Source organism: Desarmillaria tabescens, assembly GCF_030435595.1.
Source record: "Desarmillaria tabescens strain CCBAS 213 chromosome Unknown EV420scaffold_3, whole genome shotgun sequence".
NCBI classification, from domain to species: Eukaryota; Fungi; Basidiomycota; class Agaricomycetes; order Agaricales; family Physalacriaceae; genus Desarmillaria; species Desarmillaria tabescens.
This window is the reverse complement of record NW_026848302.1, coordinates 153,166-177,084: the sequence shown is the minus strand read 5'-3', so window position 1 is coordinate 177,084 and position 23,919 is coordinate 153,166. Positions and strand designations below refer to the sequence as shown.

General features: G+C 49.1%; 8 protein-coding genes across 8 annotated transcripts; 3 read left to right on the top strand and 5 right to left on the bottom strand.

Annotated features, from left to right (window-relative positions):
* Window positions 1-977: 977 nt before the first annotated feature.
* EV420DRAFT_1325585 (uncharacterized protein) lies at window positions 978-3,809 on the top strand. The gene is made up of 3 exons (XM_060468742.1): window positions 978-1,198; window positions 1,249-1,391; window positions 1,446-3,809. Exons 1-3 carry the CDS (start codon window positions 1,150-1,152, stop codon window positions 3,591-3,593), a joined length of 2,340 nt encoding a protein of 779 aa, XP_060337346.1. The 5' UTR covers window positions 978-1,149; the 3' UTR covers window positions 3,594-3,809.
* Window positions 3,810-4,586: 777 nt separating this feature from the next.
* On the top strand, window positions 4,587-6,192 carry EV420DRAFT_1617085 (ERG4/ERG24 ergosterol biosynthesis protein; the record flags this gene model as incomplete). The annotated part of the gene is made up of 7 exons (XM_060475195.1): window positions 4,587-4,923; window positions 4,976-5,190; window positions 5,242-5,457; window positions 5,509-5,746; window positions 5,810-5,891; window positions 5,939-6,077; window positions 6,100-6,192. 7 exons carry the CDS (start codon window positions 4,587-4,589, stop codon window positions 6,190-6,192), a joined length of 1,320 nt encoding a protein of 439 aa, XP_060337345.1.
* Window positions 6,193-6,452: 260 nt separating this feature from the next.
* On the bottom strand, window positions 6,453-7,718 carry EV420DRAFT_1505159 (uncharacterized protein). Its single transcript, XM_060471272.1, has 2 exons — window positions 7,030-7,718; window positions 6,453-6,964 (listed from the first exon to the last, which is right to left on the bottom strand). Exons 1-2 carry the CDS (start codon window positions 7,294-7,296, stop codon window positions 6,698-6,700), a joined length of 534 nt encoding a protein of 177 aa, XP_060337344.1. The 5' UTR covers window positions 7,297-7,718; the 3' UTR covers window positions 6,453-6,697.
* Window positions 7,707-9,028, bottom strand: EV420DRAFT_646675 (uncharacterized protein). The gene is made up of 3 exons (XM_060482907.1): window positions 8,613-9,028; window positions 8,386-8,557; window positions 7,707-8,326 (listed from the first exon to the last, which is right to left on the bottom strand). The coding sequence occupies exons 1-3, from the start codon at window positions 8,726-8,728 to the stop codon at window positions 7,967-7,969; spliced, it is 648 nt and encodes a 215-aa protein (XP_060337343.1). The 5' UTR covers window positions 8,729-9,028; the 3' UTR covers window positions 7,707-7,966.
* Window positions 9,029-9,500: 472 nt separating this feature from the next.
* Window positions 9,501-12,176, bottom strand: EV420DRAFT_1635794 (uncharacterized protein; the record flags this gene model as incomplete). The annotated part of the gene is made up of 7 exons (XM_060476490.1): window positions 9,501-10,121; window positions 10,178-10,546; window positions 10,594-10,764; window positions 10,830-11,690; window positions 11,754-11,832; window positions 11,890-12,021; window positions 12,085-12,176. The coding sequence occupies 7 exons, from the start codon at window positions 12,174-12,176 to the stop codon at window positions 9,501-9,503; spliced, it is 2,325 nt and encodes a 774-aa protein (XP_060337342.1).
* Window positions 12,177-12,496: 320 nt separating this feature from the next.
* EV420DRAFT_1505146 (uncharacterized protein) lies at window positions 12,497-18,237 on the bottom strand. Its single transcript, XM_060471271.1, has 8 exons — window positions 18,139-18,237; window positions 17,692-18,087; window positions 17,504-17,643; window positions 16,496-17,455; window positions 16,206-16,443; window positions 13,360-16,155; window positions 13,123-13,297; window positions 12,497-13,069 (listed from the first exon to the last, which is right to left on the bottom strand). The coding sequence occupies exons 1-8, from the start codon at window positions 18,153-18,155 to the stop codon at window positions 12,605-12,607; spliced, it is 5,187 nt and encodes a 1,728-aa protein (XP_060337341.1). The 5' UTR covers window positions 18,156-18,237; the 3' UTR covers window positions 12,497-12,604.
* Window positions 18,238-18,399: 162 nt separating this feature from the next.
* Window positions 18,400-20,254, top strand: EV420DRAFT_646506 (uncharacterized protein). The gene is made up of 6 exons (XM_060482906.1): window positions 18,400-19,033; window positions 19,083-19,339; window positions 19,391-19,649; window positions 19,700-19,754; window positions 19,810-19,842; window positions 19,898-20,254. The coding sequence occupies exons 1-6, from the start codon at window positions 18,416-18,418 to the stop codon at window positions 20,146-20,148; spliced, it is 1,473 nt and encodes a 490-aa protein (XP_060337340.1). The 5' UTR covers window positions 18,400-18,415; the 3' UTR covers window positions 20,149-20,254.
* EV420DRAFT_1617083 (cytochrome P450) lies at window positions 20,210-22,281 on the bottom strand (the record flags this gene model as incomplete). Its single annotated transcript, XM_060475194.1, has 14 exons — window positions 20,210-20,246; window positions 20,296-20,442; window positions 20,497-20,608; window positions 20,671-20,803; window positions 20,856-20,889; window positions 20,940-20,977; window positions 21,032-21,142; window positions 21,198-21,232; window positions 21,283-21,412; window positions 21,468-21,677; window positions 21,732-21,848; window positions 21,899-22,039; window positions 22,092-22,183; window positions 22,233-22,281. 14 exons carry the CDS (start codon window positions 22,279-22,281, stop codon window positions 20,210-20,212), a joined length of 1,386 nt encoding a protein of 461 aa, XP_060337339.1.
* Between the last annotated feature and the right edge of the window lie 1,638 nt (window positions 22,282-23,919).

Here is a 23,919-nt window from a genome sequence, read left to right as displayed (position 1 = left end):
ACAGAAATCGAAAGGTAAGACGAAGTGATAATGCTTATAAGTGGCATGGAATTTCCCTAAGACGAACCGTATAGTAGGTATACGCTAAAAAGCAACAGCTAGTTTATTTCCTTAGGACCAGTCAGAAGAAAGGCGGTGGTCCGTTGCTCAATCGCTGTATCGTGCGCTTATAATGTTCCGAGAACCGAGATTCGAGAGCGTCGCTGGGTTAAGAAGTCGGTTATCTATGGGATCAATGACGTTGAAGTAGGCAGAGGCGGGCAGACTCCAGAGGTAGCTAGAGTTATTCAGTGGACCACAACTAATACTCAATCTGTCCTTCACATGCACACTCGATGAAGACCTGGTTTACTTCAGACTGGCATCATGCCGCCCAGTTCGAGTCTAAGGAATATCGTGAGCGTCGATGCAGAAGGCTCTAATCTCGAGTACAGCAAACCCAAGAAAAATCGAGGATTCACCACCTACACACACTTCCTTGCGAAGGAGAGATTTCGCAGACATCTTTTTTCAATAGACAGTGGCAAGGCTGTAGTGCTTGGGGGAAGGAGTAACAGACGGGTTCCGAAGTAAGGCTGGAGAAAACAGGAGATGATAATAAATGAATCACTAAACAGGGTAGCTTTGGACTGACCTGTAAAAAAGACGGGACCATGTAGATTTTGAAGGAAAAACATGGTATATAGATAATCATCGAGGGTCAACAATCCGTGCTATAAAGTGGCCATGGTCGGCCGTGATGCATTGATGCACTGAAAAGGTCCCCGATTCTCGAAAGGTTACAGCATCTACTCAGTCAAAAAGCAGAAACTGTGACTGAAGAAAGATACTATTTCCTGCCATGAACAAGTACAAGACACAAACCATCTGCCAATCAAGCTGACGTTTGACTGTTAGTTTACGGGCCGGGGTCTCCGCTCTCGAATAATCATGCGATTACATAAGCCACGCCTAGTGGCCATCATTCCAGGGCTGTTCGTACCTTAGCCTACCACAGCTCACTTTTGTCGCTCTTTTTCTCTCCCCACCTGACCGCTACAAATCCTCTCTAACGAACTCTTCACGATTTATTAACATCTGAATACTCGCTTCTGTTACAATTGGACCTTATAAACATTCAGCTGCGGCGCTTAATTCCAACTTTATGCGATGGCCCAGGCCGTTTTCGACGAACATCCTTTGGAACGATATCTTAGAGGTTAATTGTCGATATATGCGCCTATTTGAAGCTTATCTGACGCTGTGTAGATGTAGGAGAGGCTCCGGAGCTCATGCCCGGTGGCTCGTCTGACTTTATTGGCCACGACGACGACGACGAAGATGCCCTGTATGTGGAATCGGAGGAAGACGTCTCAGACCCAAAGAATGAACTACTAACAAACTGGTGCACAGTGAGCAAATTCGTTGCAATATGGCTCTTGCTTGTAGTCTGACCGCTATTTAAGCGCGTACAGTCCATCGTCTCACAATTCACCTCTACTTCGCGTCCTTTTGTTGAAAGATTCAAGTATGACATTATTTCATCTTCCCTGCTTTCCACTTCGCTTTCGAACTCGCGTCCGGTGCGACTCATGTCCGAATCAATACCTGGGGGAACATTGCACAGCAGGACGTCTAGCGTCGACCATTCATCGCCACCATCATCAGCTCCGACATCATCACCTCCCGAATACTGGCTCCCGTCAGTCGCCTTGGCTATGGTAGTCGTATTCTCTAGCGCGGAATACTATTTCTTAGCGCTTCTGTCGGTCGGGGTGATGTTTCTCACGGTCTACGTCGAAAAGTTTGATGCGAAAGGCGATGTCTCCCCTGTAATGGATACTCTTAAAGACCTTATATCCGCTAATGACGCATGGAACTCGGTTGTGCATGAAGTCCTGACCCTGGTGGAGAAGGATGAGAAATATTCCTCTGTCCCTTCTTCGCCCTCCTCTCCCCTCCGCGTAGCTCTCAGCTCCACCCTTCACACGACTCAAATGCAATCGGACAATGTACGAAACCTTTTTGCCGCTCTCACTTCTCCTTCCGAGCTATCCCAGCTCTCAGAGATGTATGCCCCTCCATCACCTCCCCCAAAATCCTTCCCACCCAGACCCATCTCTGAACCGGGTTCACGCCGGCTTTCGTTCACCTCTCGGGACAGCAAGCGCTCGACATGGAATGGCTCTTATTCTTCATTGGCAGTGGCCGGCAGCCCTACGCGCCAGATTCTCAAAAGAAGAGAAAAGCGTCGTTCAGATTTATCTGCTCTCCTCGGCATTCCTACCAGTCAAAGCGAGCCTGTAACTCCCGTTAGCGCTCTATCAGGTGTCCAAGAGCAGGAAGAAGATCACGATACCAGTGACGATGATGAATTATCATTCACTAACCAACCGGAGGGTAGCACACCATTTGGAATGGCCGCTCTGGATCTACGGAGGAGGCGAAAATCAGCGGGGCTTGATGCCCTGGGTATGTCATTCAACCGCAGCTATGTTTATCCACCGCGTAGTCCGATATCTACATCATCTGCACTCCGTAGTCCGACAGCTAGTGCATCTAAATTCACAGCCGTTCAACCTGCGCGTCACCCCCTGTCCCTCTCTTCTCTACAAACGCTTCTCCAAGGTACCCTTGGATCGAAACGGTATGCCTGTGCACATCTACTTGCCCTTCGTTTTGGAGAAGACGATGATGAAGGCTACTGGGAAGACGTGCGATCCGTGATGGAACTCCTAACGAGTACATTCGCAGACACTGCTGCGAGACTGACAGAAGCCTTGGAAGAGGCCGAGAGGCTCAAGCTGCGGCTGGAGAACCCCAGTCCGAACTCACTACCTTCGCATTCACGTTCGGTAAGCCTAACGGGACAATCATTCGCCCCTATGCCCAGCCACATGTCGCGTTTCGCTGTCCATGTGGACGCGATTTCATCTGCGCTCAAGGACGCGAGGGAGGATTTGGATCAGTGCGTCGATGCCCTACGCGAGGAGTCTCTTTTCCCTCCTTCTCCCCACCCGGCTCTCGAGGCGTACGAGCGCTTACGCCGCGAACTCGGACTAGCCTTACGAGAGTGCGAACGCGGCAGAGAGCGACTCCTGGATATTATCTCACCCCCACGCCTAGATGATGATCCCGATCCCGATGTAGATCCTTTTGGTGGTGATAGCGTTGGTATCTCGGATGATCTCCCTGGACTTGCGAGTGATGATTCCGATAAGCCTGATTCTTCCGCGGCCCCTGCAGAATACGGTGATGTCACGGTAGATCAGAACGCAATCATCATGGAGGAACGATTACCGCCTCCGGGGATCGAACAGGTGTTCGAGAGCGAAGAAGGAGCGGGGATGGTGTTTCATAGGGAAAAGTCAAAGTTGAGCAGGGAGGAGAGGATCAAGCTGGTAAAACAGAGGAGGGAGCGTGGGGAGACGGCGTTGGTTCCGCGTGAGCAGCCTGATGATGGGGGGTTGAAGGTAGAGAAATGGGGCCCGGGAGGAGAAGTGGTGCAGGAGCTGAAGGATGTTATCTGGAAAGTGGGAGAAAAGCGTCGGAGACTGTTTAATGTTCCTTCTACCGCTCCGCCACCTCTCTTGGACAGTGTTAACGTTATTTGATCTCTCTATCTCTCTCTTCGTTTTGCATATCCGCTAGGTTTTCGTTGCTTGGTTTTTCTGGAGTACATTATTATATCCTGCATACTATGCTATCGACATGCGTTCATTTAGTTAATCATTTGTATCCTTATTCATCAATACAGCATGCTTTTGAACTTGATTCTACGACTTGTGTACCATTCAGAATGAAACTCAAATGTAGAAGGTTTACAAGCTGATCGAAACGAGGATGGACGTTGTGAGCTGACGGAGCTTGCGGAGGCAGCGCACATAAGGTGCTGACTAAGCCAGCGAGAGACGATTTCCTCTCTCGTTTGCAGTCAGCACCGCCTGCTCAGCAGCAGGGGCCACGACGTCTCGGCATCCCGGGCCGGGTCCAACCCACTTTTGAAGTCAACAACATCGGTCGCCTCAAGATCTCCAAGTGCCGCACCTTAGGACCATTTAATTCTACCCACATTTATCGGGTATTCAAGACGCGCCACTGCGAACGGCTTAATTAACGGGAATTCGAGGACCAATGTAGAAATGCATTTCAAAATTTGTGTGCCAATATCTTTGCTTGTCATGATTTCACTGATATAACCCACTTCGATAGGAATTTGAAAATAAAAATCCACTTGACGCGCTTTGGCACTAAGCACCTGGTCTGGAAGTTGAGTGGGGAAAAAAGTGGGTCGTGCTTTACATTCCGGTCTCGGGGTAAGTATTAACGGAAGGTGATGATTTGCAGAGATGAGATGACAAGACAGTTATCATGCTTTGAATTGCTCCTTTCACGGCGACTTTACTTGTCTTCAGATGAGATGCTACTCCGTATGAATGGGAAAAAATCAACAAAAAAACAAGCAACCACGTGTGCCAAAAAAAATCACAGTAGAAATAATACGTGAACCAAGCTAATCACTCGGGACCTCCGGCTAAAGCAACTCTCGTACGACAGGCAAACTGACACCATTTCCATGCTTTTTCTCCTTGTTGTCTCTTACCACCATGTCCAAGTCTGAACTTAATCCAAGGACGACACACTACGGATTTTTTGGTCCGCCCGGCGCGCTCTTCATCATCCTCATCCTTCCCATCATTACCTATGCTCTCTACTTTGGCTGCTCCGAAGAAACTGGGGGATGCCCACCGACTATCACCCCTGATCGTGTCATTCACGCTGTATCAAGTCTAGAATGGTGGAAAGGTCTCTGGGATACCGAAGCCACCAGCATCTACCTCGTGTGGTACGCGTTTTGCGTCGTCGCATGGGCTATACTACCCGGAGACCAGATCGAGGGAGTCACTTTACGCAACGGGGAGAAGAAAAAATATAAGATCAATGGTACGAGTGATTATTTAACGCGGGGCCACTTATCTCTAACGTATGTGTACAGCTTTTTCGACTTTCCTACTGGCGTCGGGTATTGCAATCGGTATTATACTCCAGAACGGTCCTGAAGCGTTCACCTTTTTCTACGATAAATGGGTCGGCTTCGTCACTGCATCTTTCCTGATGGCGTTTATTCAAGCCCTTTATGCATATGTTATGTCATTCCGCCAAGGCAAGCTTTTGGCCTTGGGTGGAAATACAGGAAACTTTCTTTATGATGTACGTCTGTTTCCGCCTCTCCAAGGAGCAAGTTCTGACCAGGAGGATCAGTTCTTCATTGGCCGTGAGCTCAACCCTACTATTGGCTCATTTGACATCAAATCTTTCAATGAGGTCCGCCCCGGACTTATACTATGGACTTTGCTTGACCTTAGCATGGTCTGTGAACAAGCTGTCCGAAGGGGAGGTTTTGGCAACGTCACGGATTCTATGTGGCTCGTCCTGCTTTTCCAAGGTGGGTATGTTGCGGACTGTCTGTACAACGAGGTGCGTCCCGAGATCCATCTATCGAACGCGTGATAATTTAAATGCGCGTAGCCTGCCATTTTTACCACTATGGATATCATCACCGACGGTTTTGGGTTCATGCTCTCAGTCCCCATGGCGTGGGTCCCATTCACGTACTCCCTTCAAGCAAGATATCTTGCGTTCAGGCCGCTTGAACTTGGTCCCTTCTTAACCATCGCTATCTTCATGGTGAATGCAATCGGTTACTACATCTTCCGAGTGGCCAATAGTGAGAAGAATGATTTCCGGAACGGAAGGAACCCAAAAAGTATGCTTCTTACCTCAAATAGTTTGTGACTTGTCTGGTTCTTGACAAACGACGACATACTAGATCTCAAATATTTTACTACTGCCTCTGGTTCTAAATTATTGACTTCTGGATGGTGGGGTCGTTCTCGGCATCCTAACTATTTGTAAGTGCTGATTGGCCTCTCAACACGCGCGTTCTCACTCGTCAAAGCGGCGATCTTCTTATGGCTTTGGCTTGGTCACTTCCTACAGGGTTCGACACGCCTATCACATATTTCTATGGCTCGTTTTTCCTGATCTTGTTGATCCATCGCCAAATCCGGGACGATGATAATTGTAAGAGAAAGTACGTCCGATTCGTTTACTTTTGAGAACAAGAAGACTGATTTGGTTTCAGATACGGGGGAGGACTGGGAAGAATATAAGAAAATGGTTCCCTACCGCATCATACCGTATGTTTACTGAGCGTACGAATGCTTTGAGAGACCTTGGTTAGGCGTCCTATTGACATCTTTTGAATTCAAAAGAGGATCCCTCTTGATCAGCATCATCCAACGGAGATGTAAATTGAGTTGCGTGTCAGGGAATCACACGTACTGAAGTTTCCCTTTGAAATGCTGGCATTCGTTTAGCAGGCGCAAACCGTAGGCTGCCAGGGGTTGTTATCTGGGATGTCGAACAGCCGGCGAAGTTTCGTTTAGGAACTTGGAAGTGTTTCAAAGGCTCATCGTAAGTTATATCCGCGTCATTCAGTCCATCATTTGTATCCTTATTCAACAATACAGCCGGCATGCTCTCGAGCTTGAATCTACTGAGTACCATTTATAAACCAAACCCAATCATAGCAAGGCCACAGAAAAACAACGATCGACGAAGGATAGCAAGTACAACGACAGCGAGAAGAAAGCATACGAAATACGCAAAGCGGGGAACTTCCTCACTACCCGTTCTAGGGACACGATCACAGGGATCACCTCAAATCTAGTGATCCGCCAGCGTCGTCTGGATGATTAAACCACTGTCCAAAGTCACGTTCAAAAGGGATGTCTCCGTCGGGTCGCAGGAAGGAAGGATCAAACTCATCCAACGAGTCGGCCACGCTTTGTATGAAATCGGGCGTGAAAAGCGCTGCGGACATATCCGGAGGCGCGGAGGACGGAGCCGGTGCACCACCGTTGGACGAAGATGGGTTGCTCCGAGCTACTGAACGTTGTCGATGAGCCTCGACGAGACGCCGCTAAATTCATGAATTAAATTAGCCCTGAATTCTTTTCAAAAAGATAGAGAAATTTTGAGACGCACCTTTTCATCGAATGTCATTGCACTGGGCTCTTTACCGTCCAAACCAAGTTCCTGTTTCAGCTGGCTCACGAGGTTGGGCGGTATGCGCACGATCTCGCTGAGAAAACTCTGCTCTTGAGCATGCCGTTGGTCCGTCCAGGGGCCCATCGGACCCATGGGCTGGCGAGGCATCATAGAGGGACTAGGGCCGCCTTGACTAGGTGGCCGGGCTAGTGGCCGGTACGAGGGACTAGGCGGTCGGGTTAGTTTTTGGTACGACGAAAACATTGCTGTTGGTCACTGACACACCGTAGGCCCACGATGGAGAGCGTGACTGGGCTGAATTCGCGGCGGCCTGGGTCGCATCAGGCTGGCTTTTACTCTTCTGCTCGTTCTTTTCTCGTTCTTTTTCGAACACAGACTGATACGATGGCATGGGCATGGTGGGCGTCTATAGATAAGAATCGGTTGTATGCTGATGTTGACCAATTTGATCTCTTTGGCATCTGGGCGCGCTATATGCTTGTGGAGATAAATTTAATAAAACGAGAAAGAAAAAAAGGGCAGAGGAAAATCTTAGAAGACCGACCAGCACGGTATGTCAAAGAAGAAGTTTTTTGTAGCAGGCGCAAACTGTAGCCTCCCAGGGGATGCTATCTGTGATGTCGAACAGTCGGCGAAGTTTCATTTAGGAAGGTGTTTCGAAGGCTCATCGCAAGTCATATCCGCGTCATTCAGTCCATCATTTGTATCCTTATTCAACAATACAGCTGGTATGCTCTCGAGCTTGAATCTACTGAGTACCATTTATAAACAAAACCCAATCATAGCAAGGCCACAGAAATACAACGATCGACGAAGGATAGCAGGTACAACGACAGCAAGAAGAAAGCATACGAAATAGTACACCAAGGGAGAAACTTCCTCACTACTTGTTCTAGAGACATGAACGCAGGGATCATCTCGATTCTAGTGTTCCGCCAACGTCGTCTGGAGTATTAAACGTTTTAAACCACTGTGCAAAGTCACGTTCAAAATCGATGTCTCCGTCGGGTCGCAGGAAGGAAGGATCAAACTCATCCAAGTCGACCGCGCGTTGTATGAAATCGTGCGTGAAAAGCGGTGCGGACATATCCGGAGGCGAGAAGGAAGGATCGAACTTATCCAACGAGTTGGCCACGCTTCGTATGAAATCGAACGTGAAAGGCGCTGCGGACATATCCGTAGAAGCGGAGGACGAAGCCGATGCACCATCGTTGGACGAAGATGGGCTGCCCCGAGCTACCGAACGCTGTCGATGAGCCTCGACGAGACGCCGCTATATTCATGGATCAAATTCAATAAATCTGAGGAAGATGGAGAAAATTTGAGATGCACCTTTTCATCGAATGTCATTGCATTAGGCTCTTTACCGTCCAAACCAAGTTCCTGTTTCAGCTGGTACACAAGGTTGGGCGGTATGCGTACGATCTCTGAGAGAAAACTCTGCTCTTGAGCATGCCGTAGGTCCGTCCCGGGGCCCAGGGGCTGGCGAGGCATCGCAGGGGGACTAGGCCGTCGGGTTAGTTTTTAGTATGACGAAGATACTGCTGTTGGTCACTGACACAGGATAGCTCCGTGATGAAAATCGTGACTGGGCCGAATTTGTAGCGGCCTGGGTCGCATCATCGTTCTTTTCTCCTTCTTTTTCATGCACAGACTGATACGGTGGCATAGACATGGTGGGCGTCTATAGATAAGAATTGGTTGTATGCTGGTGTTGACCAATTTGATCCCTTTGGCATCTGGGTATGCAGTATTTTATTCGAACTTGACGCTTGTGGAGATAAATTTAATGAAACTTGGGAGAGAAGGGAAAAAAGGGCAGAGAGAAAATTTAGAAGACCGACCAGCACGGTCCAACATGATACATCATTTTCGAGTATGTCAAAGAGGAAGTTTTTAAGTTATAAAGAAATCGGTACCGGAGTGCACAAGACTGCGAGTCAGAGAAGATCCTGCTGATGTAAGAACGCACCGATACTCACCACAGCTTAATTTCCGAAGCAGATTGAATCTACCACGAAGCCACGAGTTCCATCCAGAAACTAATTTATAGAGAGATAGAGAAAGAGAACTCAAAACAGTACATGCAGCAAGACTATATAGAAAAACAGAGATCGAGGGAAACTGTAACTAAATACTTATTCGATGCGCGAGTCGTATGCATACGTCAGACGCTACTAAATAACATATCGACAGGGACAGCGAGCACGACGACGATGTGGGGGTGGGATGACAGCGGAGATAGAAAACATTAGGGAGAAAGAGAAAGTCTAACGTGGCGGCGATGGGGGGAATAGATAGTGGGGGGGGGGGTAGGCGAGGTATCACTGCATGCAAAAAATGGCAGCTTTTGATGATAAATAAAAGCAGATACGATAGAAAGCTCACAGAAACGGAGAATCCACAAAAGCAAACAAAAAGAAACCAGAGGACTGAACGAACGGGAATCACTTCAAATCTAGTGCTCCGCCAACGTCGTCTGGATGGTTAAACCACTGTCCAAAGTCACGTTCAAAATTGATGTCTCCGTCGGGTCTTAGGAAGGAAGGATCAAACTCGTCCAACGAGTTGGCCACGCTTTGTATGAAATCGGGCGTGAAAAGCGCCGCTGACATATCCGTAGGCGCGGAGGACGGAGCCGATGGACCACCACCATTCGACGAGGATGGGTTGCCCAGGATCTGGGAGGGCGAAGGGGCGGTCTGGGCGGGGTTCGGCGCAGGCGTCGGTGGAGCTGTGGCGGCCGAATTAGGCGTCCGTGAGGGCCCAGGCGGAGCATGTGGTGATCCATCAGGCTTGCCAGCGTCCTTCTGCCCGCCTTGATCCTTGTTCATCCCTGGTGACGGCGGAGGCATCATACCCATTGGCTTCTGCTGCATCCTGTTATTAGGACCAGGGGCAGGGTTAAACTGTGGACCCGGCCCAGGTGGCGGTGGCCCCTGCTGTCCTTGTGAGAAATTGGGGTCCGAAGCAGGCGAAGCGGCGTTGCCAGGCATATTGCGGTTGTGCATCGGGTGTAGCTGCGGTCGATAGTGGTTCTGCCCATCGCGGTTGGGCATGTTGGGCATCTATTGCCGTGCACCGTTAGTCTGCATATAAAAGGTTAACAATTTTCGAAACGCACTGGTTGCATGTGAGAATTCATCATCCCTTGTCCCGGTAAAGCACTCATGGCAGGACTCATCGTACCACCCATGGGCCCGCCACTCATTTGTCCCATTGACATTCCCATTGTATTTGGTGCCATTTGCATTCCTGCTGGCTGGAAACCACCATTCATTGGTTGCCCACCCATCGGCCTCATCATGTTATTCATCATTTGAGGTGGTTGCCCTTGCTGTGGGGGTGGACCACCAGGTCCCACTCCCATAGGCGATGGTTGGGGCTGGGGATGTTGACCATGTGGAGGATACGGTAATGACGGTTGTCCTACGGGTGACCGCCGAGGACGTTTACGATCTGGAGGTGACGACTCTGTCCGTGGTTGTTCCGGCTAATGAAAATTAATATCTGCAAAATGAGCGTGGAGAAAATGCGCACCTCTTCTCCCGGAGATGTGCTGTTTCTCTTCGTTGGTCTTGCTCCAGGAGGCTGCGGTGCTACATTGCGTTGGTTTGGCGGTTGCATCATGGGATTCGAAGGTCCGGGGGTCGGGTTAGGCTTCTGATTCCGAGCTGTTGAACGTTGTCGATGAGCCTCGACAAGACGCCGCTAAATTCATGAATTAAATTAGCCCTGAATTCTTTTCAAAAAGATAGAGAAATTTTGAGACGCACCTTTTCATCGAATGTCATTGCATTAGGCTCTTTACCGTCCAAACCAAGTTCCTGTTTCAGCTGGCTCACGAGGTTGGGCGGTATGCGTATGATCTCTGAGAGAAAACTCTGCTCTTGAACATGCCGTTGGTCCGTCCCGGGGCCCATCGGACCCATGGGTTGGCGAGGCATCATAGAGGGACTAGGATGCGTCATCATACCGCCTTGACCAGGTGTGTTAGTTCGACTAGGTGGCCGGGCTAGTGGGTACGACGAAGACGCTATTGGTCCTTGTTGTTGGCCTGGATTCATCTGAGGTCCATTCGGAGGAAGCATGCCCCGATTTGGAGGCATATGTGGGGAAGGGCCCATCTGGCCTATCGGTGGTTGGGCGTGTGGCGGCGGCTGCTGACCTTGAGGTTGCTGTTGGAGCGGTTGACCTGGGGGACCTGTGTGTGGAGAATGAGAATGGCTCAGAGTGGGCGACTGAAAGGGCGGCATCCCATTTGCCGGCCGTTGTTGAGGTCCGCCTGGTCGTTGGTGTCCCGGAAGCATCTGTTGATAGTTCGGGGGTTGCGCCGCAGGTACTCCCGGTGGTGGTGGTTGCTGACCTGGGGGACCTGGAAGACCATTCATGGGAGCGCCAGGCATAGGAAAAGGTCCTGGGCCTGGCTGCAAGTGTCCCTGGGGCAGGGGGGCAGAATTGACGCCGTTTGGCATAGTACCATTAGGCATAAATTGTCGTCCTTGCTGCATTCCGTTCATGCCTCGAACCATAGGCTGTTGTTGCATAGGTGGCTGAGGGTTCATCGAAGGCGGCGGTTGCGGTGGCTGTGGCGGACGCGGCATCGCCTGTCGATTCGCTGCTTGTTGAGATTGATGCTGCAAGACAACAAAAAGCAAGATGAATGAACTGGGACCAGCAGCAATGGCCTGAAGACGCACCTGTGTGTAAATCATCGCATCTTCTGTCCCATGCCCATTCGCCTTTGCTGTGAACAGCACCCAAAACACACTCCACCACCTAGAAAACCAAGAAAAAGTGAGATCCCGTCGCTACGACCGAGGAATCGTGGCGCACTCGAATAGCAGGCCCTGTCTGGCATTGATCGGAGGCTGGGATTCCGGTGGTATCTCTGCCTCGACGAGCAGTTCTCTAGCTGTTTTTCGGAATCCTCGCTTGTAGCAGTAGTCGTAGATGTAGATATTGAACCTGGAAAAAGAGTAGTCAGCGGGGGAATGGGACGAAGCCATATATGGCAGACTGCCAACGAACATCTTATCGCCCTCCCAGGACAACGGGGCCGACGACGAGTCGAGCGGCGGGGGTACGGACTGCGCTGAGCCCGGCGGCGGAACAGAGGACATCGATGTCGAAGGACAAGAAGCAGCCGACTCGGTCAAGGTCTGGACAGACGCGTGGGTCAGTTTTATGGAGCAAATTAGGTTCCGGAGCCAGATATCGGGCGCGTAAAAGGGGGAATCAGGACCAATTCAGTAGAAAACGTCGTTTCTGGCCGAAATTTGGGGGAAATTGGCGGGGTAGTGGTACAGGTGGAAGGGATAATACACAGCGATGGGAAGAAGACAAGGGAGACCGAGGACAGTGATAGCCATTCCCGACGTGAGGCCCCAAAACCAGGCGCCGATCCAAATAAGCGCCATTTGCCGAAACCTATGAAATTCATCCCACCTTGACACGAATCTCAGATTAGCATTATAATCAACACTCAAGTACTCTACGTATCATATTATATATTATTATTATCCATTTCTTCTTCTATCATGCCTTACCCTCAATGTCGTCGCACTACCGCTATCTGAAAATCCCACCCAGCAAGTATATACTTCACCTCGAACAACCGTCGTATCTCCCTCCACCCACTGATGTTATTCGCTTCTTCAGCTTCCCTCAAGTCAGTAACGACATAAATGAAGTCAGCTGGTGACAAGAGTGATCGAAGGAGCGACCCAATCAAGAATGCGATGAGTGCAATGATGATGAGAGTCGACAAAGGATACTGTCTCGGCACACCCTCCCTGCGGCACGTTAACACTGTACTCGCATCGATATCAGCCAAGCCCCCAGGCAGCTTTCGGTCTGATCCACCTCCCGTACCTCCTGCCGTCACTGCCGGCATGCCACTCGTCCCATTCGCAGTGAATCGCGTGAGAGGATTCGGGTACGACTGCAGAAATCCGAGTAGTCCACCCACCGGCGTGTGAGGCGCATGAGGCGTCGCAGGAGGATCAGCTGCCTGCTTCATGTACGATCAGAAAATCATCCAACAAAGGCAACGTCACCATCGCTCACCGCTTTCGGTCCATCTTCGCTGCGCTCTGCGCTTGATCCCCGCTCTTCAGCTTCCTGCAAATCCTCTCTTTCATCATTCTTCAAGTTCGAAGCAGAAGCAGGGTCCAAGACACTGAAATCAAGTGCTATGGGCCTGAGCAATTCAGCCGGCAGCGGCTCCGTTTCACTCGTGGACCTGAGTATAACAACATCACATCAATACATCAACCAAAATAGAAATGAGCAACACAATCAAACCTTGAGAGCTGTCCCATCTTCGACACTCTGTCGTCTGATAATTCATCGCGTCCAAGCGTCGTCAATGACTCTTTCTCACCAACAACGACAACCGTAGCCTCCGAATCATTTGCCAAAACAATTACACCCTTCTTCCCAGCTGCCAGTGGCCGCACTTCAACATCAACAATTGCCCCGCACTCCTCCATGTCAATCAGCCATTGCGGTTTGGGTGGTGCACTCTGTGTTTCTCCCGTCAGTGGGTCTTTGACGGTCGAAATCTGGTATTGCGCAGTAGGCAACGTCAGCCTCAACAAGTGTCTAGTCGGGCTTCCAGCGTTCATACCCGACGAATGCAGCGGGGATAAGGGTACAGTATGAATCGTATAAGCCAGCGGTAAGATGCATCGCTTCGCACCCTCGGGTAACTGAAGGTCAATAAGGCCAGGCTGACCTTGCAAACCTCGTTCACGCGCTCTCGATGTCAATACAACCGTGTATCCATCTGGATACAACTTGGAATCCACAACCAGTTCACCAACTAGGAGATCCGTAGTTTGGCGCACTTCTCCCTTAACAGTAAATGCCGAAGACGACCGGCCACGTAGCGAGAACTCGCCAGAAAAGGATGTATCGGATACGCTACGCTGGTGGGATGTCGGTGACTCCGATGGAGACGTCATCGGCGTTAACGGTGACGAAGATGCCGAGGAAGATGGAGGTAACCCTGAAATTGTTGACGCACTGCTTTGCAAAGTTTCCGATATCGATGGTGGTATTCCATCGTTTGGTGGGAGCCTACTAGAACGAGGTGTTGAATGTGTGTCAGGACTGCGTGATGATCGCGTCCCAGTGGGAGGCAATGAAGAAGGAAAACTGATGAGAATTGTACTTGCATAGACGCGTGTATCATGCTTGTAGCTTGTTTTAACGAGTGTTCGGATGTCGTCTCGCCGTCTGAGTTTCCAAGAAAGGTCCCCAACTTGTGCTTCGTCTTTCTTATCGGCCAACACAAACCCAGGCGCGGGTAACCGGGTTATGGGAAGCGGTGAGATGCTCTTTACAAACGCCTCCACGCCCAAAATCGCCCGAGGGAGAGCCGCGTTTATCATTGAATTGACGGCAGTAGGAATAGACCCTGCATAATCAACAGCAACCAGCCTCGTGCACCGCGACGACGGCACAGCATAATTTTCCTTTGTGTAAGGATCCAGTGTCTCCAATATCCAGGCGTCGATAAACACCCGTCCGACAGGCAAAATATACGGATTGTACTTCCCTGCAGAGAACGACGACACCGATTCAGGGCTGAACGATACGGAAACGCAGTAAATAGCGCTGCGCGAACTGCTTGATGATTGCTCCGCTACATCCCCCGTATCGCTCCTCGACAATGAAGGAGACGCATGAGCTCGAGCCATAACGCTCGCCAAATACATGCCACGGTCTCGAAATGGGAATGCACTCTTCGAAACCACGAAGCACGTCCGGCAATCGGCACCATATGATTCCAACATGATGGCAGAATCAAATCGCTCGTCCCACTTCTTCCGACAGTCGTATTCAGTCACGATGGATGCAAGCTCCTCTGCTGACACGCCTTCGATCACCTTCTCGCCCATATGGATGGGGATACTCGGAGATATCTCGGGAGATATCTTGCGCCGGATTGTCATTCCTTTATCGCTGACTGGGATCCATGCTTGCGAGTTGATGCAAGAATGAGTTTCTTGAGTCCAAGCCAGGGCGTCTAGAGCATATTGAATAGGAGATTTTGTAGCAGATGGTATGCTGCTAAGGTCCGCGGTCGAGATCACTGAAGAGGCTGATTGAGGTGCCGAAGACGACGTCTGATCAGACGAGAACGTGAAGAAGCGCACTAGCGGGCTAGATATTTGAGGAGCAGATGGCCACCCAGACGATGTTGCACTCGTTGTACTCGTGCTAGACTCCGTGGGAGCAGACACGCCCTCCGAATCAGCATCCCATTCCGCCCGACGCTTGCGAATGACTCCAACGACGGGAGGTTGATCAAGTGGTATTCGCACAGGTTTGACGCGTTTTCGCTTTGACAGAAACTTTATCTCCTGCTCGGGGATCTCCTCAACGTCGACGTTCACCTTTGCTCCGTTCACCATAACGACCCCTTTTTCTTTCCCAGGACCACGTCGAACGATGGCCAATAAGCGTTCATCATCGACAAAAACGGCGTCATGAATGATGGTCAACCACAATCCACCACCTTCTTCAGATAACCGGTGTCTTCGAAGACACGAAATTGACTGTGGTGGCGGATCGATCACAATATCCAACGAAGATGCCCACGTATCCATGTCGCATCTGAGTTCACATTCAATGATGGACAATGTCTGCAAACTCAGGCTATTTGATGCCGTATCACCACTCGTGTCATTTGATCGACTGGCAGAAACTTCATATTCGATTCTGAAATTCATTCGTTCGTGATCGTAGCGGATTTCATTGGCCTTCGCCCCAGCTAGTCGGGTCATCACTGGTGGACCACCGCATTTGATGGTGAATTCACCGATACCTGCTAAAGCATTCATCATTTGCGTGGGTATCGATGTCTTATTGGTCCAGCCCTTTGGATCTGACTGCTCAAGCAAGGTCACAAGGGTGGTTGTCGGTGAGAGTGCCTCAATCGCCCAGCCTTGCAGGTCCACTTGAGTGCGGATGACGTTAGGCTCGGCAGGTGGAATGACGGGAAAGAGATGTGGATCGTCGGCAGAAAAGGCGAAGACATGGATAGTAGTGGGGGATTTATAGACAGTCTTGAGCACGACAGCATCTCGACCACTGGTCTTCGTTATCAGTTTAAGCCTAAGTATGCCATCCAAGACACCTACTTTACTGGCCAAGCAGGTTTCGTTTTCAAATGCCAAAGTTCAGTAAGGTCATTGACGTCTTCTAATAGCACGGCGTCTTCATGCTGCTTGTCCCAATAATTTCTGGCACCCGGTGTCACGATAGCACCGTAGAGGTCCCAAAGCCCAACCCCGACAAAAGTCGCTTCGGCTCGATATACTACAAGAGTTGGATCAATGGAATCCAATTGAGTGATCGTGACTCCACGAGCCTCCGTATCTTCATTGCCAGATGTTAGTTGAGACCTTATCGGGAGGAGTGATTGACTCACTTCGTTTCCACTTGGCTTCAGGTTCCTGTAATAAGGAGGAGAAATAAATATAGTTCCTCTTGACGCGAGACAGAATAGACTTCTCAGCGGCTGGAGAACGTTCGGTATGTGGTCGGGCAATTACGGGTATAGACGAAGTGGATGCGACACTGGTAGCACTAGCTGCGCTGGTATTGAGGGAAGAGGTGGTATCGAAGCTTAAGCCAGCTGCGCTGGAGACGTCTTGAAGGATCTGGGAAGAAATAGTGAAAGAGGAAGGATCACGTTCTTCCACTTCTTGTACGGTATGAGGAATACCGTTCAAACGGAGACCACTTGACGGGCCAGAAATCTCAATCACCACTCTGACTCTGAGAACGGAATGCTCGTCGATCAGTGGTGCATGAGAGAGTCGAAATAGTATTTGATCCAGTGGAGTAGAAGCTGAATGAGAACTGGTTCGTGTCGCATGAGCGGACCATGGGAGTCTTTCCACTTCTTCAGATGATGCTTTGACTGAGATCCGTATGTCCCAACCTGCAGATGCCGGTAAAATGCACTCAATCGAGCGAGTGAGCCGTCGATGCTCTCGAATGGCATGTAGTTCATCTAGACCCTGACTGAACTCTGAAGAAGATGTGACTTTATGTTCGTCTTCCTCTGGTATGATGGAGTAGTCAATGGTGAGGGCTTCTCTGTCGACTTGAAAACGGATGCGTTCTATAGTCACGCCGTTTCCGAATCCAATCAGTTTCGGAATACGCATTCCACGTTTGAGGACTGTCTTGTATAGACCCAGTATCATGGTAGACAGCTGCTGCACTATGCCTGACGTCGATCCGATGCTCCAAACAGCTCTTAGATCGTGCTGCCAGAAGCAGGTAACTCGAATTCGACCTACAAGAGACGGCCGCCTCCTAACAAGATCGCTGTCATTTGCTGGTAGTGAGGGTTGTATATGCTGTATACACCAAGCGAATACTGTCCGAGTCGTCAGTGATGCAAGACGCGAAACTTGAGATTACTGACAAGTCACATTTGACCGGACATAGGGAGGTGCGGGCCGCAGGTACACAGGTTCGTCGGGAGACCGAGGTAAGGAGGTAGAAACGTCGATAAATGTGGTCGCGTCGTGGAAGGAACGCGATATCGTAACCGCGTCACGCGGACTGTCAAAAAGTCAGGTGGGAGATGAAGAAGTGAATGTAAAGCCGCACTTTGCGGGCCATCCCAGCGTGAAATTCGTCTTGGAGATCCGTGCTGTATGGTCAAACATCTCTACCATATGCGAGTCTACGACAGCGGGATCCCATTCCTTCCTCAATTCAGGAATTGACAGCACCGTCTTCCATGGCTCCAAAGAAACCGACTCTTCCGTAGTGGGAACCTCAAGAATGAGGCGGTATATGTCGTCTCCTGGCTTCGTCGAATTCCGATGAATTACCACGTCAGCCAGCTCTGGGGTGGATGTCATCCGAGATTTCCCTTTCCTGCCGGAAGATGGCTCATTTGCAGCAGAAAGTCGTTTCCATTCATTCGGTGAGGAAGAGGTGAGAAGTTGTCGAAAATGAGTTTCCGCCTTGCTCAGTGCATCGTACCATGACTGTCGTAAACTAAACAATAAGCGCACCGACTTTTCACACCGCGAAAAGGAAGTAGCATACCTAGAGCCATCAGACATAATTCTTCTTCTTCAGGTCACCACAAAGCGGAATCGTGAGGAGCTGTAGGCTGAGGCCTTGAGGTCGTGGCGGCAAAGTGGGCAAATCGCCAATTCAGTCTGGTGTCATACAGTCATGACGTATGACTTTGTGTGTCTTTATTTGGTTCCAAGGATGTAGGGATCCCTTTTGCGGAAACAACGATCACCTGATCGTGATCCCTTTTTGCCGTTTTCTTCTTTCTCTATATCCCCCTTTTTGTTACTCTTCTGTATCAGTTATGGCGCCAACGCGACCCAACAAAGAAACGGACCGTGAAGGTTGGAACAAGAGTTGGGAGCAGGAGCTGACCCGTCTCTTCCCTGTCAGTAGACGTCCAATGTCAGTCTACAAAGGAATGCCACAGAAAACTCTTCAATTCATTCGGCAATCCTCTACGCATCTGCAGGACGACTTCAACTCTCAAATGCGAGAAATATGCACTCTTCAACGCGATTTAGTCAAGGCTGTCGTGTCTGCCTTTGCACACGAAGGGTTCGAGGAAAAATGGCGCTTGCTCACACAAAAACGCAGAGAGGAGCTTGTCTTAGAAGGCTTATATGTCACCTCTTGCGCTGGGCCTGACATGGAGGATCGACGGCGATGGTGCCCGGAGATGATTGTCAAAGCACTCGCAGGCAACAACGACAAGGACTTCATTCAGCTTCTGAAACTGCACCTCCCCAAGGATCAAGTAAAGGACGACTTGACGGCCCCGATACTTCTACCGAATGACCAGTTCGAAAAAATGATGAAGATTGACCCAAATGACCACGGGCTCCGCCGCTTGGTAGACATCCATCGTTTGCAGAGGGCGTACTTCATTACGATGACGTTATGGAGCACTTTCAATGCCATTGTGCGTATCATAAACCGTTCTATTCACCTTACGCTGACATGACCTACAGATTGGCGTTCGAGAACAAGTTCGGACCGTCAAGGTCTCTCGAAGGATAACAAAAGAGGACAAAAACGTCTGGCGAGCCGCTGAACAAGTACTTGGAAAATCTGAAGTCAAAGAGATCCGTCGCACTCAGGAGAAAGCTGAAGTCACCATCTGTTGGAATTGCAAAAGAGACGAAGAATCTCTGCAAAAGCAAGGAAGAGTACTGAAGGCCTGCGGAAAATGCAAACCAATCGGACGTATCATCCGTTACTGCTCTCGGTAACTATGTCTCGGAGTTCTCGGATTTTATTAGTTGAAAACTCTGGACAGGGACTGTCAAGTTGCCGACTGGAAACACGGTTTCCCAGTACCACACAAGAATATATGTGGCAAGAAAGGTTACGACGATGATGAAGGTACCCCACAACCGGATCAAGTGACCATACCCTCGTCCCGTGGACTGACAGACGCGGATGACACTGAGATAGATACCGGAATACCAGCGCCAGAGCCCTTTTTCAAACGGTCGCCTGCCCTTCTACACCAAATCTCTTTCCATACTGAACCAGATAGCTTTGTCGACTATATTGTCGTCTCTCGCTTTTCCCTCCTTTTCTCAGCGTTAATTATGAGGGTTAGTTTGTCAGGCCGTATCCCCAAGATGATCATGGGGTCTCCCTGGGACTCGAAGACGGTGACCATGGTTTACGTCTCTTCATTCGATCTACTGATGATTCCGATCTTCACAGATAAAATGAAATTCCTCATTATACGCCGAAAAGGTTCGTCTGCTTCTCCACAATGACATGCCGTTAACCCTCCTGATTGTCATTACAGCGATGAAAACCGGCGACAAAGCGGCAGTCGCGACGATGTACAAGATGCTGTTACCATATGCCGAGAAGCTCGCCTTTGGAGGAACTAAACTCAAAGCTCAACTCAAGAGTGAGTATGGGGTGGACGTGAACACGGTCGAGCATCCCGAACTTTCACCCGTCACTGAAGAAGAGAAGCGAGTTGGTCTGACTCTAATGATGAAAGGCTTGATGATGCGGGATAATTATTCGGGTCCGAAGATTCACAAGTAGAACCAGTAGATTCCTGATAAATAGTTGTACTATAAAGCGATGCATAATTTGAAGTTCATCGTCATCTTCTTCTGAATGTCAGGGGCATGCGAAGCGGTCTGCATATACCGTCATGAGAAGGTCGATAGAATAGGAGAGCACACTGACGTTAACGATAGGCCACCCTTCGATTTCAGCATTCGGTTCTTCCTTTCCTCGAAAGTCTCTCCCCAGAATTGTGGTTCTTCTGTTACTTCAATCTTGTACCGAGATATTAGGAGCGTGATGACCGCAATCGCCTCGGTTTCGGCAAAACTGTATACTTTGGTGTGGGAAAATCACGTCGTTGGGGAGATGAATACAGCGTACCCTCTACCAAGACACGCTCTAGCGGCGAGACTGAATGGCATAAACGCCTCCTTGGGCCAGTCTCCGAGAAATCGCGAGGGATTGAATGTATCGGGGTCTTTCCAATATCGAGCTGCCGGCAATATACATTCAATGAATGACACAATTAAAGAACCCAGTGTTCACGTAACTCACGATTATAATGCAAACCCGGAACATCTAGAAATACCGACGCTCCTTTAGGTACTGGAATGGTTGCATGTTCTCCTGTGGCGCTTGTCGCTATTAAAACGGTGTCTTCGGCACTTATCTTTGGTATGCCTGTGACCTATAGTTAACGTAAGTCGGACGTTTTGAAAGGGAAGGACTTCTTCAATCACCACGGGGAACATGCGAAGCGTCTCGTTGAAAACGCTGCGCACGCGTTTAGATTATATATAGAAAAGAGAACAGATGAAGCGCACGCTAGGGAATACGTGAACAGAGGCAGCATTTCGTATGTCTACAGAGAATCTAGTTGATGAGTTGCAGAAGGAGCAGTGTATAGAGCGCGTACAGGGACTCGGTTGTCTGGGACGATAGCGTTGATATGCTGGTAAAGCTTTTCTTGCTCGTCGGGGTACAGTGCCAACATAGTGAACGTATATGCTAACGTATGAGCCGTAGTCTTTGTATGTCAATATCGGTTAGGTTAGTCCCACTTATCTCATGAGAACACTCACCTCATGTCCAGCAAGGAAGAATATAAAGATGTTTCCTAAGGTACAGGGAGTGAGTCTCACTAGTGCAATGACTCAGGATACGTACCGATCAGTTCACTCTCGGATAACTGTGAAATATCTCCTTCATTCGCGTCCAGCAAACCACTGAATAGATCGTATCTTTCTTCTTTCTTGTCAGATGTGCGCCGATGCCTGATCATTTCTAGCATGTATGACTTTTATGCGTAAGTACCTTTCCTGGCATGATATTATAAGATATACGAATCATACCTGAAGCTCGTCATACGCATCTCTCACCCGCCTCCATTTCGCAGTCAATCCCATAGCCAATCGGGGTAAAATGATTTTGATAGATGCGCCATCGCAAACATGGTAAAGAGCATCTCTAAACGTCATACTGTGCCCTTCTGGGATATTTGATTCTCTTTGCCATGACATATTGCGACCAAAGCCTGCGATGCCGATAATGAATTGGGTAATCTACGCCGCACATGAGAAGGTTCAACACCGACATCGGGAATGAAAACAACCTACCGCCAAAGTAATATCAAGTACATTCTCGGCCTTTGCTTCCTCTTCATCCCTCCATACATCATGGAACAATTCCTGCATGATTTTCATAGTTTCTTCCCAAACAAGCTTGTTGTTTGCCTAGGAGAATTGTGATTCTACGACTTCACACGAGAAGAGACCCAAAATACTTCAGAAAAACCAGGAGCACAGATCTTTCTGTACTTCTTCCAAAGCTCCCCTTCGGACGCCACAATATTGCTTCCAAAAGTTGAAAGAGCTTCATAGAGTTTGACAGGCTTGGGGAAACGCGAGCGTGAGGAAGTGATTTCCTATTCATAGTCACGATTAAATGGATACCAAAGAAGGAGCGGATGCACATGCCTTGATGAGTGCGACGTCCGCGACGACAAACTGAACGCCTGATGGGAACACCGAGACCTGCGAAACGATATCCCATCCAGCATCCTGGAAAGCTGTGGCGACCGCAGGTCAGCGCGAACGACGAACAGGAGTGTGACGCACTCTGATATTTGTTTTCGAATAGATGATCTTCATTCCAACCAAGGACCATCCGTAGAAGGGCGACTACAAGATTCCATTCCTGGAAGATTTTTCGACTCCCAGGGTGATTTCTGCATAATTCTCAATACATGAGACCGAAGGGAGGACGAGAGAAACTATGAACCCAATGGCCTTGATATTCCGGTGAAATTCAACAGCCTTTTGGATGATCCAGAGCGCAAGGAATGAAAAACATAGCACTAGAAACATAGTCGAGGCAAGTAGATGAAGGACGGGATCAAAACAGATGGTGTAGCGGACCCTGGATTAGACGATGTTTTTATCAGCCTCTCATGATCATGGGAATCATTGCAGAATGCGGCTAAGATACCCCACACCCAAGTCACGGCTACGGAAAAATAAGCTAAAAGTAGCTATGCCTGATGGAGCGTGATATTTTTGTTGGGACGGAACTTGCAGGTTCGGAATAGTTCGTATGTCAAATAAATTGATCCTCGGGAAGATACGAAAAGAAAAGCAACTCGACAAGGTCCAGGAGCAAACGATGTCGAACCAGGAAATTATCTCATTTTGTACGTTCTATAAGTAAAAGAAGTGAGTTTCCTGGGGTCTCGCGAATATTGATAAAATGTAGCATACCTTCTAGCAAACCTGTGAAGCTTTTTGAGCTTCTCATGACACTGTTGGTCACTGGCCAGTCACAGTGTGAGGTTTCGTATGGATGTACTTACGTGTTGTTCATTTTCCGAGGGCATTTGTAGCACCATATGAGCTGGCATATTTCGTAGTTAGTCCCCATGTCGCGTTTACCACAGATGTAATCTATCTTTTTCACTCACTTGGTACGGCCCCGTGATTCTAGGAAATCCCGTGGCCGAGTACAACAGCGGGAATCTCATCCAGATCTACTAAGCATATCAACAGACAGATCCATGATGTTCTTGATCAAGACCCATCAATAAGATGAAGATCTCCAGGACTACGTGATAGTGGTGCGTTTAACGAACCCTTGATATATGGGATATTCAAACGCTCTATGTGCTGAACTGTGGATACTGTTTAGAGTTTAAGTCAGTCAGTCGATGTAGAGGGATGACATACTGGAAAATATCCTCTCCGTCGTGAACGTCCAAACGCCGCAGTATTCATTCAGAATTCGGCGGAAATATCATTCCTAAATTCGATCGGCCATCCAAGAATGGTAGGCGGCGATGAGCACCGGTCTACGGGATAATCGCAGAAAATACCTAGACAAACATGCCGGGCTGCCAATGTCAATTCCCAAAATGTGGTCAGATAAGAGCGATGACAGCGGACTAGTATTGTTCAGTACTGGAAATTCACCGGTAGGTAAGGGACAGGAATTTTTCCAAGGTTATGTCCTGAGAGGGATTCGCCAATAGATGCGTCGAAGACGTAAAACGAGCAAGTCCGCGCCTTTAGCTCAAGGGGCACCAGTCAAAAAAGGGGGACATTGAATATTTGCTTTGCGAAAAGACAAGCGAAAGACCAGCAACTAACTAGAGTCCAAACTTTAGATGTATCGACGCCGACAAATCCTAAAAGGTCAAATCGCACCGACAATTTAAAGGCGTTGGGTACCGGAGCATTTCGAGACTAAAATTCACCTCAAATAGTTGAAGACACGACCAAAAGCAGCTAGACGGATGCGGCGCTTTGTTGTCCA